This window comes from Amblyomma mixtum, chromosome 4 (genome assembly GCF_055824585.1).
Source record: "Amblyomma mixtum isolate Tamu chromosome 4, ASM5582458v1, whole genome shotgun sequence".
NCBI lineage: Eukaryota > Metazoa > Arthropoda > Arachnida > Ixodida > Ixodidae > Amblyomma > Amblyomma mixtum.
Window position 1 is genome coordinate 144,375,511 of NC_143015.1, and position 14,997 is coordinate 144,390,507.

Sequence of the window (14,997 nt, forward strand, 5' to 3'; positions counted from 1 at the left end):
AGAGAACGATATATATGCAACAGGGAAGCTCTATCAGACCCCCAGCGTTTTCTTGATAGTATTTTCAGCACATTAAGGGCCTGGGAAGCTTTTTTCTTTAAGCTGTTTATATGTGGCAAGAAAGTGAGCTTTTTATCGAAAGTCATCCCTAAGAATTTATGCTCTTGTTTGACAGGTAGTGGGGTTTGGTTTAAATGTAGTGTGGGGTCGGCCTGTAGGCCTCGTCTCAAAGAGAACAGAACCGCTACTGTTTTCTGAGGGGAAAATCTAAATCCGTTTCTATCTGCCCAGGTAGCAAGTTTATTTATTGTTATTTGTATTTGCCGCTCACAGGTAGGTATGCTGGAAGACGTGCATGCTATTTGGAGGTCGTCTACGTAAACTGAATACATTATGGATTTTGGGATTACTTTTCCTATGGAGTTCATTTTGATGACAAATAAGGTCGTGCTGAGGATGCACCCTTGGGGCACACCAGTTTCTTGGATAAAAGTCTTGGAGAAGGTTGCGCCTAGGCGGACTTTGAACGTTCGATTGGTCAGGAAGTCGCTCAAACAGCTCAGCATCCTGCCGCGGATACCTAGGTCCGCTAGGTCACGGAGGATACCGAACCTCCACGTGGTATCGTAAGCCTTCTCCAGGTCGAAGAAGACCCCGATACAGTGTTGGTTGTGGATGAACGCTTCCCGGACTGTGTTCTCAAAGCGTACAAGGTGATCGGTTGTGGAACATGTCTTTTTAAAACCGCACTGGTGTCTATCTAAAAGTTGCTGGGACTGAAGTATGAAGGTTAGTCTGATGTTTAGAATGCTTTCGAATGATTTTGCAACGCAGCTAGTGAGTGCTATTGGCCTGTAACTGGTGGGACTAGTTGGTGGTTTGCCAGGTTTTAGGAAGGGTACTATGATTGCTTCTTTCCATGCATAGGGAATTTCTCCACTCATCCATATTTTATTGAAAAATTTTAAGAGAGCCTCTGTGGCAGTCTCCGAGAGGTGAGCAAGCATGGCATAATGTATATTGTCTGGGCCTGGTGCTGTCTTTTTACCGGATGTTAGTACTGCGTTTAGTTCCTGCATGGTAATAAGGTGATTGTAGTCTTCATGTATGCTTGTTCTGAAGGGAAGTTCTTGCTTTTCTACTGTTGTTTTGTGCTTTTGAAAGGAGTGTGTGTAGTTGGATGAGCTTGAAACTCTAGAAAAATGTTTACCTAATAGGTTGGCCTGCTCTTCTATTGTTGTTTGAGTACCGGGTGTTGTTAGCATTGGGAACGTGAAAGGAGTAAAATTTGCAGTTAATTTCCGCACCTGCTCCCACATTTTTTTGGATGTTATTGAGCTGTTCATCAAGGATATGTACTGTTGCCATGATGCCCTTTCTGCGTTGCGTCTAATGTATCGTGCTTTGGCTCTAGCCCTTTTGAAGGTGAGCAAGTTCCCTGCAGTGGGATATCTGCGAAGGTTGCCCCAAGCCTTGTTTTGCTGCTTTTTAGCTAATGTGCATTCATTTGACCAGAAAACTTTGTGTTTTTAGTGCAATTTCAGATGTTTGTGGGATTGCTTCTATTGCTGCAGATGTTAAGCATGTCAAAAATTTTTCATTTATTTCTTCTATCGTAAGGGTTTCGGCATATTCTTTTTCTAGTGTGGCCTTCGTTCTGAAAAGTGCCCAATCGGCGAGGTGAATTTTCCATCGCCGTGGCTTAGTAGGGAGGATGGAGGTAGCTGATGTTAGCTTTAAAACCGTAGGTAAGTGATCACTTCCCCGAGGGTCGTCTAAAACATCCCAAATAAAATCATTAAAAACCGATGGTGATGCAAACGCTAAATCTAGGCAGGTCATTTTTCCAGAGCTGGCGCAGCAGTACGTTGCTTTTCCTGTGTTCATTAAACATATGCTATGTGAAAGAATAAAATCCTCGATGAGCTGACCCCTGGAATCAGTATGCTCACTTCCCCAGAATGAGGAGTGTGCATTAAAATCCCCAATTATGACATACGGCTCAGGCAACTGTCCCAGAAGTTCTTCTAGGTCATGCATGGTAATTGTGTTGTGTGGTGGTATGTACACAGAACATATTGTTATTGTTTTATGGCTAATGATGTTTACTGCGACCGCTTCTAAGTTCGTCTTTAATTATACCTCTCTTGCAGGGACATCGCTTTACGTAATGATAGCGACGCCTCCTGAGAGTCGGCTAGCTTGTACTCGGTCTTTCCGGAAAATATTATATTTTTTTAAGATGTTTGTGTGCTGTGGCCCAAGGTTCGTTTCTTGCAGGCACACAGCTGTAGGTGCCATTGTTTTGAGCATATCGTTTTTGTCTGTGTAGTTTCTCTGTAGACCTCTACAGATCCATTGTATTAGATACGCCATTGTGATAAGTTGGGGATTGGGGAAAGTTACTTATTTTCAGGAGCAGTGATCCGTGGTTTCCCTTTCTTCTCTAGGGAGTCTCGCCGCCGCTGCAGCGGTGGCGAACCAGGAGTTGTATCCATCGCCACTTTCGTGGCGCCGGATTTCCGCGGAGACGCCGCGGATGTGTGTGTTTTAGATGTCGGCGGACTTTCGCCGACATCCATATCCTCCACGGTGGACGTGGGGGATGCTTCTTGGTTGCGATGGCCCGTGGCCTTCGCATTCGTCTTTTTTGTTGGCACCGCTGAACCAGGCCCTGCTCCAGCGGCAGAGTCTTTTGGGCCAGCAGGTGCCTTCTTAGAGGGGTGGGGCGATAGGTCCAGTTCAGCTGAGCTGTTCTGGGTGTCTGTCGCCGATGATGCCGCTGCTGAAAGTGGGGCCTGAGGGCCTCCAGCGAGGATCGCGTGGTCTTCTCTCGAAAGTTTCAGCCCTGTGGACTGTACCACCGACTTCTGTGGTGGGGACTTTGGTGTCGACACCAGGTCCACCGGATAGACCTGTGTGCCGACAGAAACTGAAGGCGGCGGCCGTCCCCGCGTCACCGCTTCAGAGTATGTCCCTTTCTGTTGGAAAGAGACGCGTTTTTTTGCCTCAAGGTAGGACAGGTTTTCTGTGGTCTTCAAAGTTATAATTTGTTTTTCTGTTTTCCAGACTGGGCACGGCCTGGAGTACGCGCCATGTGCGCCATTGCAGTTCACGCATTTTGCTGTGCGTTCGCATCTTTCTTCTGTATGTGCGTCTTCTGCGCATGTGACACAAGTGGGTTTACCGCGGCAAGCCAACATGCTGTGTCCAAAGCGCTGGCACTTAAAACATCGTCTCGGATTTGGTATGTATGGGCGGACTTTGCAATGGAGGTATGCGGCGTGGATGGAGTCAGGCAGAGTTGTGCCATTGAAAGTTAGGACAATGTGTTTTGTCTTGATTTCTGCATTGTTTCTCCGGATGGTTATTCTTCGGGCTGCTATTACTCCTTGTTGAGCTAGTTCTTCTTCCATTTCCGCATGGGTACTCTGTAGGAGTTCATATTCAGATATGACTCCCTTCGAGTGGTTCAGGGTGCGGTGCGGGGTTACCTGTACGCTCATTTCTCCAAGATTCTGTATTGACATCAGTTTGATACTTTGTTCTTTTGTCTTTACTTCTACAAGGAGATCTCCGGTTTGTTGTATTTTTGCTTTGTAGTCTTTGCCTACACAGCTTTTTAGGGTGTTGGCGATGACAAATGCAGAGAAGTTGGCTACCGGTTCATCAGTGTTTGAGTGAACCATAAAAAACTTCGCGAACATTTCTGGCTTCTGTGGATTCAATTTCTTGACATCGGTGCACCCCTTTTTGGGGGCCGATCAGATTTTTTTGCAGATTTTTTCATACGGCATGTATAAACTAAGGGTTCCCATACTTTGTCGCCTCTGATTCACCCTTATACACAGAGGAAGGTCCCGGGACTCCCCGCCTGGTAGACAGACGAGGAGCCCATCGGCCGAGGATTGACCACTTCCTCGACCGCCACCGTTCAAGGGTTCTTCCCTCCACCTTTCAACCTATCGCCACGGTACGGATGACAGCTTCGGTATGGGGGCTAAGGGTCCGTGGTGGCGCCAAGCACCAACACCTCGTTACACAAGGTGCCCTTGCGGGTCCTGAACATTGGGTCGCATGCAACGCCGAAAGGCAGGTCACAGAGCAACACTGCGTCCCAGCGGGACACGACTAGCGTCGGCACGTCACACATCGTGGCTACGAAGAGGGCCGGCGCCTCGGGAGCATCGTCGTCGGGCTTCTCGATAATCGCCACTGACTCTTGAGCGTGGATCACATCCTTCAACGTGCGCTGTGAAGCCCCAGTCGACACCAAGGCCAGAGACCTGCCTTCGACATAATCCAAGAGCGCCTTGCCTTTCACCTCCATAAGCTGCCTCCCGAAATGTGACAAGAAATTTCGAACGTCCAACCCTGGGCTGCAGAGGACCGTATCTTCGGATCGGCGGCATGTGGCTGCAATGCCACGACGTAGAAGCGTCATATCTAGGTCCTGTATACTCTGCCCGTCAAAGCAAACAACCTCACCTTCATCTAGGAACCGTTGACGCAGACTAATTGGGCACATTTCTACAACCACGTCCTTAGAATGAGGCCTGCAGGGAGTTCCGAGGCAGCATGTTAGCGCCAGCGGCGTCCGCAGTTTTTTCAATTCTGTTTCAAGGGCGTCGAGATTGCAGACCTCCAACTTGTCCGCAATAGCAAGGAGCCGCATTGTGGAGGACGCTTTTCGCTGTCGACAGTCTTGAAACAAAAGAACGATCTTCCGATAAGGATGCCGCGGGTCCAGATAGTGTTGGAAGTCACGCAGAATGAGGACGGGAACATAGCTTGTCCACGTGAGCCCCTCAGCCAAGAACGCCATGAAGACGTCAGGTTCCATGAGGTACACTCCTTCGAAGCCATCCCAGCTCCAGCACCAAAGAGAACGCAGGACGCGGACACGGACAGGAAGCGACCTCTGCAGGGAGGCTAGAAGGAGTTCGTCCTCGTAGATATGCTCACCAAGGATGACGGCGCGTTGCAGCTTAGCGGCTTGTATTACTGCGATGCATAGATGACGTTGCAGCTCCTCTGTTGCCAGCGCCACCACGCAGTCTTCGACGCGGACACGGCTGGCAAGCTCGGAGTCTCGCGTGTTGAGATCGCGCTGACCATCTCCTTCTGGCGTAGGCTGACGTGGCACCGGTCTCAGAGACTCCAGACGCAAGAGGAAGTCTGAGCGCTCGGCGGTCCCCAACTTCCGTGAGTCGCCCATCTCGATGTCGACAGGTTTCTTTTTACCAATCTGCACTGACGTTGGTACCGAACATGCCGGTAGCCCGCTGCGGACGGCTCCTAATTACGAAGTACTGCAATGGTCTTGTTCTTATGGTTCGCGTGCAGTGGGGCACGAAGCTGTATTTGCGGCTGTTGGATTGGATTGGATCTATGGCCCTCATTCATTTGGCGTTCAGTCGATGACGATGTGTCGAGAGGCGGTAGTTGGCTGGAAAAATATAAATGCCACAAATGCGAATAGGCTATCCCCAAAAGCGTTTTGCAAATGGTTTGGGCGTTTGAATGGCCGGAGATTTGACTGTCCAGCGGTGTCGTCTCGCGCCTTGCTGTTTTTTCTTGTTTCCCCCCCCCCCCCCCCCAGCTTTTCTTGTTTCCCCCTCCATTCGGGCGATCCCTCTTTCCAGGCTAGTCTCCCCCTCGACCGATGGGCGCAATACAAGGGACAGAAACAGTGACTGGTGCACACGGACGCTATCAACTTAATTTTATTTTCGAAACCACTAGCGATATGTAGTCAAAGAGGAGGGCGGTACACCAAGAAGCTTTGCGACCACCAGAATGCCGCGTAGTCATGTCGGTTAATGAAAGATGGGCTACGAATTATGAACACGATAAAAGGAGTGAGGTGTACAGGGCCGCCACGCAAACAACAACAAAAAAAAACAGTGAAATCTGAATGTAGCGCCTAAAACTGCTCAGAAGGGGCCATAAAAATTTTAAAAACAAGGCGTTAGTGATAAGACACTTAAGAAACGTCAAAGATCATGTGGCAGATGACCGCACTCACAGCGCATGCTCATCCGCTTCCAGGAATAAGCTCTTTTAATTCACCTCCTTTAAATGCACATTTCACAGCTCGAAAAGATAACTGAGCATTGTCCTAGGTACTAGACACTAAGATTGAAATATTTTACTCTGCAACTTATCCGTGAACGAGTCACCGAATGTTGCTCTCAATTATTTCCCGTCCAGTCTTTTAGGATCCGATTAAGTCAAGGTTGTACAACGTCTGCTACCTTCAGGTAGCTGCGTATGTGCAACCAGCAGTCATAGTTCAACATGTCCAGTTGCATGCTACTCCTATTCTCAGAAGACGCAAAACTCGGTACCTGGCACACAACGCGGTGTCTGACGACTCCAACTAGCTTCATGTACTCGTCCAAACCGATGAGGCAAGGAAGCGTCAGGGCGCGTCTGATCATCGCCCGGGCTTCTACTTGGTCCACACCTGCTCGACTCTGAACGACCTCGACGAGCTTCGGGTGATCGGCGACAAGCTACACGGAACGCGCGCAGTACGCTCCGTGATCACCCATCACGAAGCACCCGGCCTGATTAACGAGACTGGCGTTGCGCCTGGTTATGTCCTGCACGGTTGCCATCCCGTCGTCAAGTGGTTCCCTATCGACGAGTTTCAGATGGAGGAGGGTGTAATTTTGCTCCAGCTTCGGCAAGAGATAGGACAGAAAGGGTTTGCGAAATGTGTTGAGAACCGTGCCGAGAACTAATTCGTGCAGGCACCGGCTTTTCAAGGCGGCGTCGGCCAGCATTTGACAGTCCGTGTAGTGCAAACACGGCAGTTCCAGCACAATTTTTCTGATGCCGACGTTTGCCGACAATGCTGCAACCAAACGACTCGCAGAGCGGCAGAGTTCCTGGTACATTTCCTCGCACGCTGTTCTCACGTCACAGGGGAGATAGAACTCGACGTTCTGGAGCACGGAAGAGCCCTCTACGTAAGCGGTCAATGCAGAAAAGATTAACGGCAAGAAATCATTGCAGTGGACGTAAAGGGAGGTCACGTGTCTGCAGGTAGCGAGTGTTTCAAACGCAGTGCTGAAATGCTCAGCTCGGAAGAGGTGATCAGGACAGCGTGCGGGTGGTCACTTCGGGACATTCCGAAATAGTCTGCACAGTGGTGCGGCCCAGGTGGTAGTTCTGGATGAACACCTTTTGTGCTAGGCCGTAGTTTCGTATCATAAGACATATTTCCCTCAGATGCCAGTCATCCGTAAGATGCCGCACAGTAATGGTTTGTAGGGATGGGTTACTCGCGACAGCATGGATGAAGGCACGGCATTCGTCTGGCGTAAGCCAGTTCAGGTCGAGGGTCAGCTTTACTAGGACGCGGTTCGAAGACAGTGCCTGGAGCCAGGGGCGGATTCTATCAGTGCAGCTCATCCCAGCAAAACACTCAGCGCGAGGTGACGTCGGTTTCGAACCACCGCAAGACGCCATACATGGCGCGCTTAAAGTACGCAGGCTTTTGTTGTAGGCAATCACTTTAGAGAAGAGCGCGTACTCTACTTCGACTGCTGCACTCCAATCAGCGATCAGCTCTTCCAACGTGTTATTCTTGCAGATTGATTCAATCACTGTCTTAAGCCCGGTTCGATTCCTGAAAGGAGGCGCTCGCAAAGTAAGCTTCCTTAGCGTCCCGCTTCCCTTGTCCAAGCATCTGGCAAACCATTTCGAAGATGCACACCCCAAGGCGCAGGCTCCCACGGCAAGTTCCGTGACGGTGTTATTCTTGGCCAAAGCCGCAATCAGGTGTGTGACTATATGCGCGCTCATCTCCAAATCGGCCACGTCCAGAGTCGTGAGCGCGATTCCTTCTCGTTCCAGCAGGCGAACAGGAAGAGTCGCTTTGGCTTCGAAAGGGCAGTAACCTTCCAGGAACACGAGCTCCTCAATGAAGTCCATAGAGCTGACAAAGTCACCGAGACTCTGAATGATATTTGGTTTGTCACTCGGGATTCCAGATATGCTCAGCCTTTTCAGACTGCGCATCCTCGCCAAGGCTGTGAGCAGGAACTCTGCGTTCGCAACGCTGTAGTTTATCTCTACAGCCACGATGCAACTATGCACCATGAACAGATGGTACAGGAGTTTCAGTGCATCGCAGGGCCAGTCGTCGTCTGAACTGGAGCATGCGCACACGCGACGGACTTCGGGAACCATGACAATGCTCACGTCCCCGAGATTGTCGCGCTCGTCTTCCATCAGGTGTAGGCCTGCATGCCACAAGATGTCGTTGAAGGCTGTCAGGCGTTGGAGCAGTTTGCAAACCCGGCTCCTGTTTCGAGTGCATGGGATGCCAAGTACGTGGCTGGGGGTGCCGCTTGAAGGTCCAGATCCCGAAGCTTCCAGAGAGGCCGCCATGACGCAGGTCCATACGCAGCGTAAATATGACGTAGCCTTCAGTTGATCGCCTTTTTATGCCGTTAGGTCGTTTTCAACCTGCGCATATGAAGACAATGCGTTGCAATGGGTGCAAACCTGCCGACATGTTTTCAACTTGAAAATCATGCAGCCAGTGTCCAACATAGAAACAGCCATTTATTCTGCTTTGTGTCGTCTTTTATTCATCATCATCATCATCATCCTGACCACGCCCACTGTAGGACAGAGGTCCCTCCCATATCTATTCTATTAACCCTGCCCCTTGCCAGCCGCTGCCTTTTTTCTTGAACAAATAAACTAGTAAAACGACGGACAAAAATGATGAGGCCCACACTGCGATTAGAACCAACAACTGCAATTCATTGAAATAAGTCCGTCTGTCAAGAACACCAGCCGTGCACGCAGCACAACAACCAAATTACACAATCAGCAATGGCTGACAGATAATCGAGGTGCTAGCGACAGTGCGAAAGGAAACTTGGTGCCTTCTGCATGAGGAGATAGATATCATGCTGATTAAATTACCTCCTTCCGTGCTGATATGATAAGCTTCGAGAATTTCGCGCTTCACCTTATCCTTATCTATACCGAGACGAAACAACGGGTAGCAGCCGCAATTCCGGCAGTGGCAAGGGAGGTTTGCTCCGTCAGTGGAGTTCAAAGGGTTGTGGTGCTCCCACAACCTATCATTGATATGCCGGCCTATTTGGCCGACGTAAACTTTTTCAAAAGTCAGGGAATCTTGTACACCACATGTTTCGCATATTTAATGTAACAGTTTTCATGCTGCGTAGTACACACAGGAGGTCTGGTTCTTCCACGCGCAACACGTGAATTAAGGCTTGAAAGTTTGCATAGCGCAGATAAGACGACGTTGACGTCATGCCTCAAAGCAGCTTGTTTTTTGTTGTAGTTTTTTATGTCGTGGGAAGCCCTATGCACATACGGCAACACGTCAAATTTTTTTTCGTTTATTTCTTGTTGAATCGGCCATTTTCACAACTCGGCTCTTATGCAGCAAAGTTTATCACCGCGTTCAAAAGTGTTGTAAAAGCGTAGCTTGTTGGGCCAGTTCGTGCATGGCAAGTGGAAAACCAGCAGAAAGAACGCGTTCGCAAGCAGGAGAAGTACACAGGGCAACGCTGGAAACACAACTGAAAGTCTTTAAAAGTGCTTTTGAAAAATGGCGGCTAGGAAACGCTCCTCCTGATTATCAAAACTTGACTTTATTCTGTGGTGGCAACCCTACTTCAGTGCATTGCGAAAGAAATTCATAGCAATCCCTCTTCTGACGACTTTAGAGTGAGCAGACGAAAACGGCAACAACGCCTTTTTTGTAGGTGAAAAGCAACAATTATCGCCACGAAAAGTTTATTCAAGTTCTAAAAACCTCATCGAGTCGTTACTGGGCTGTCCGTGGGTAAAGCAAGATGAACGGGAAGAGGCAGACGAGACCCGTCGATGGTTCACGGGACTGCCGACTGGCTGCGCAGCCATCTTTATGCACACGTCGAACACAGCGATGTCGGCACCTATGTCTGACAAGATGTCTTTAATAGCTATTGCGGAGAAATGTAAACTGGGCACTAAAAGCGCGACAAACCGGGGACATGTTAGGTAAATTACCAAAGGCAAATTATCAAAATGTCAGTTAGCTAAATTGCGCTAAAGCTATAAAGAGATGCTACTTATCACCGTACCACAATGTAGTATGCTGAAAAATGCGATGACAGTGAACAGCGACCCTCCTCCTCAAGTATAGGCGCCCTAAGGGCAGTGTGCAGACAAGGCATGATTACAAAGATGTAGTGCAGAGTGCCAGCTTGCCGATATTTAGCTGTCAAACATGATGCCGAATATTAGGGCTCCTGCTGTGCTAATGTGTGCATGTCTTTATCAGTGTGGGCGGTACAGCTGGAAAGGGGCGAAAGATAGAGGTTATGGTTTACGTGATTTAACGTCCCAAAGCGACTAATGGCTATGAGGGACGACGTAGTGGAGGGCTTCGGGTAATTTCGACCACCTGGGGTTCTTCAACTCGCACTGACAAGGCACAGTACACGAGTCTTTAGCATTTCGCCTCTATCAAAATGAGACCGCAGCGGCCGGAATCAAACGGACGAATTGGAAAATTAGAAGACACAGATGAGCCCTAGTGTGTGTAGTCTTCTACTTTTTCATTTCGTCTGTTTCGCACTCTACCACCCACAATGAAGTATTACCAACTTGCCCAGCTATACATCCTTCTTCAGTGTTTATATATCATAGAGGTATATAATGGGGAATAGAAATGGTGTAAGCTCTCAGCGACTGCGCTTACCACGGACATTCTAGGCCTCGACGGCGAACAAAGAAAGGAGAAAGGGCACACTAACCTTGTCTTTGATTCCGTTCTTTTCCAACAGTATATGCGGCCTTGCGGTCGAAAGCGGGTCCTTCCTGCCTCGGCCTCCTGCAGAGGAAGACCACCAACACCGGTACCGGCGTGGAAAGCACCGAATGCTCCCAAACCTCAGCCACCGCGATCCGCCACTGCAATAAGCGCCCACTTATCACGAGCGGCACTGTCCAACTCTGCAAAGACGGCTACCGCCAACGCTGTTTCCGCAGCATCACCTGTTATCGCGAAGAGTTAACGCACGTGTCACGGGCAGCAAGGAATGATTACAAAGCTGCCTGCAGGTACGATTTGTCAGCGACCGCTTAGCTTTCCAATTGGATGATGATGATGATGTCCTCGGGCTTAATGGCACATACCCACGGGGGGCACTCGGACTTCATTCCGTCACAGCGAAAACGCAGAAGCCCATGCTTTACCTGGGTCGTGAATTTAATTTTAATCGCTAGATTTATCTTGCTGCAAATCTCTTTCTTTTTCTTTTTTGATGAAAGTCGTAGCTAACGGCCTGAACAGGCGTCGTCTTCGTCATGTTCCGAATCTTGCTTTCCCCCATCTTGCGGAAACTGATAACAAACTGTCGAAACCTAGCTGTCTGAGTGGAAACAAAACAAAAAAAATGCAGCATCACACGCGAAACGCTGGCTGCAACTGCTGCACAAATGCATTCCCATCGATTCTCCTGCGAAAATTTATGTATCCTATACTATTTTCATTGCCGTCTATCACTTTTTCACCTGCTTCCTATCCGTCTTCTTCGAGGCTCACCTGCTTAACATGCATAACCTGTCCTCCAACCAACGCTCTAATGCATGCAGTGTACACTGCACAGGGCCATGATTACACAGCGTATGGTTTTCGAAAGAAAAGGGTGCCCTTTAATGACGGGTTAGCTTGCACCTGCACTGTTCTCCAGGAGACCGGCTCAGTGAAGGCACCAAAGTGGGATAAAATTTTCAGTGCATGCCATGCACAGCATTCCAGCATTAAGAAACTCGACAAGGCTCAAAAAGAGTGGCAAGCAATGTGATATTAGGACAGTGGTGTCTATAGACCAGAATCCAGAGCCGCTCCTGGGCGCGGCCATTTTCCGCCGACTGGTGCGCCGCGGCGCGGGCGTTTCTTTGGGGACTGCGGGGCTGCGGCAGCTCCGCGGCCGCGCCTGCATATAGCCGCGCTTCGGGCGCTAAAAACACATTGCCGAGCATACTTCCGCAGCGTGGCTGTGTTGCAGGAAGTATTCACGCTATCAAAGGGAGCACATTGATGCGTTTTAATGACATTTAGTTTGACATTCACGTGAATTGAGCTGACGCTTAGAACGCGCTCGTGCTTATATCGCTACCGTCTTGGTGCTCCACTGCAAAAAAAAAAAACGTTTTGTTTGATATCAAGTATTAGGTGTGCGGCTAGCATGCAGTTCCAATTTCTATGCACTCTTAACCCTTCGGCCATAAAGTGCCACGCACAAACAGGGCTTTCTTGTCGCATGCGTGGTGCGCCAGTTTATCAACAAATTACCGCTCTGAGCTTAACTTAGTCGCAGCGCCAACAAAAAACAAAATTTCTCATGGTTTCTGCAACCTGGTGCATAAAAACGTACTTTTCTAAATTATCAAAGCTTGAATAGATATTAGCAGCGAATCCAGATTTCACGAATTCTGAGGTCCGATGTCGCGTTCATCGGTAGCTCTCGCCACGTGTGACAGCATTGCGTAGGCGTTTGGCTAAGTGTGAATGAATGTAAATCGCACATATTTTCCTATGATTAAGCTAGATAGCAAAAGCAGAGAGACACTACGGTAAACCCTTTATCCCCCCTCCCCCCCCCCCCCTCTTGATCCCTATGACATGCGTGCGGAAAGAGCAACTGAAATCGGTAGCGGTCGTGCTTACAATCCTGTGCATGAAATGTGTTTAATGGGAACTAGAGCAAGCTCAGTGAAAGGAGGTAATCGAAAACACGCGCTTTGTCGGGACACCTTCAGTCTGCAGCTCGCCTATCCAGGTACTACACCACTGAATCAAATCAATAAATCCACATTCCTGTGCCTAAAATTATCATAGATGATAAAGCACGTAAAAGACGGCAACAAACGACACGCCAGTGCAGAAATCTGCTTAGAAGTGCCGGTTTCCAGTCCGTACGCTACCTGGCCGACTACTCCGCGGGAAAAATCCTTGCTGTTTGCAATACTATTCCAGAATTTCCCTGAGCAGCGCCGCCGCACCAGCGGCTCGGTGGAGTAGCGTCGCCGCTGCGGTGCCAGCGTTTAGAATCCTGAGCCAGCAGAATATCATCATTGAAAAACGTAGCGCGAAAAACGAGACACAGAAAAGGTGAAGATAGGACGCGAGCGCTAATCATCAATATCATCATGGTGGGCACAAACAACGAGACAGACGCGCACTGCCTCGCCGCACTTGCATCCAAATAAACGGAAAAAAAAAAACTCGGCGATGTCACGTTAACGACTAATTGCGAGCAAGATAACCGCAGTACTGTCTAGTAGAGGGAAAATGTGAGTAGTGACGCGCAGCACACACCCTCATACGTTATGATGAAGCACTACAACAACAGAAGCGAACACGTAAACATGCATTCTACGCGCGGCGCCGGCGCGTCCCGCAGTCCATCGGGCCGCGCGCGCCGATAGATGGCGACTGGTGTCGAGAGTAGGGGCGCGCCAGCAGCCTGCGTGTGAGGGTAAAAGAATCTGGTCTATAGGCTAGTGATACGCAGTGGCCAGGCCTAACTGTAGAAAAGCGCTTTGCTTCGTCATGCCGTCCATTGCACGGAACGAAGGAGGATGCACCGGCAAAAGAACAAGTGAGAACCAAAGCAAAGTTAAAATTTCGGCAGGCATGCTGGTACGGGCACATCATGAGGCTTTGAAGCTTCAGCTGGGAAATGGGCAAGGATTTCCCTCTTGTGTTATGTGACGTCACATATGACGTAACTGACTCACTGGAAAGCATCAGGCTTAGTGGACAGAACACAGTTCCGTCGCGAGTAACAATAAAGTGGCGTCATGTGCACTCTACCAGAGAAGTCGTCAAAAATAATATCATATTCCCGACAACTCGCGTAGGAGAGAGCACCATAGACCCCCTTACCAACTAAAGCCTCCCGAATAGCCGAGAACCTGCCTAGAAGACATCTGCATCCATTTATGCGGGTGGGTTCCCAAAGCTGGCACTTCGGCTACTTTCACCTGCAGAACGGGCGGTGGGCTCCGAGACTTTCGGCCCTCCTGTGGTGTAGGCTTGAGGGGTTCTGAGGGCTGCAGCCCCACACGGAGGTTCACTCATACCTTTTTTACCTTTAGATATCCATCGACGCCCATAATAGGTGTCTCCCATCACTACATGTAGATGGCGCCTAAGTTGTCTCGATACTGGCCCATCAAGGCGCCCTAATGCAGCGCATGGTCAGGAAGGGCCGTCCAGTGTCCTTTGGAGACCGCCAAGCACAGAGCCACTTTTGGAACCTTTTCAAGGTGCGGCCTCCTTATAAGGCTTTGCTCAAAGTCAGGGGATATGTGCACCCATTAAAAAAAAAGAACGGTCGGTTCCCGGCGGTACGGGGGTCAAACCAAGCAACACCAGCATGCGAAGCGGATGCTCTACGAAAAGGCCACCTATCGGTGCTTTGCTGCTTGGTAGACCAACAAGAAGCATCAGATCTACTATTTAGTTGCAAATGAACGTTACACAAGAATGCAATATCGAAACGACCCGCCAGCTGAAATGAAATGGTCTGAAACCTTTTTCACCCACAAAAAACTCGTACCCTAGCGGTGACTGACGGAACTGCTCGCACCATATCTCATCGCTTTGATCACAGTAAAGCAGTTAATTCACCATCAGCACATACTACTGCGCATGTAAACACTTCGTCCAGGCAGCAAAGGGCTGTAATCATCTTCTTGCCAACGCAGTTGATATTGCGCATCCACCACACTTCAATGCATTCATTAAAACAACTCAGTGAAGAACAATTGCTACAACCACTCCTCAAGTAACACCCACGGGGGCATTTGGGGTATAAGTAAATAAAACAACTACATATTGTTTCCAAATGAAAGCTGTGTCGTTGCCGGAAATACCTTGTCGATGGAGAATGGTGACGACCAATGACTAGCCGCGCATTGGCAGCGATTTCCGGATTAATC

The 14,997-nt window shown here is 49.2% G+C and overlaps 3 protein-coding genes across 10 annotated transcripts in view; 1 reads left to right on the forward strand and 2 right to left on the reverse strand.

Moving 5' to 3' along the window:
* The window catches only part of LOC149348587 (uncharacterized), a 176,909-nt gene that overhangs the window by 100,482 nt on the left and 61,430 nt on the right, over positions 1-14,997 (forward strand). The gene's annotated exons all lie outside the window — the stretch shown is intronic.
* LOC149348594 (uncharacterized) lies at positions 3,986-5,562 on the reverse strand. Its single transcript, XM_089585857.1, has one exon. It carries the CDS (start codon positions 5,216-5,218, stop codon positions 4,001-4,003), a length of 1,218 nt encoding a protein of 405 aa, XP_089441983.1. The 5' UTR covers positions 5,219-5,562; the 3' UTR covers positions 3,986-4,000.
* On the reverse strand, positions 6,480-8,405 carry LOC149348595 (uncharacterized). The gene has a single exon (XM_089585858.1). It carries the CDS (start codon positions 8,401-8,403, stop codon positions 7,105-7,107), a length of 1,299 nt encoding a protein of 432 aa, XP_089441984.1. The 5' UTR covers positions 8,404-8,405; the 3' UTR covers positions 6,480-7,104.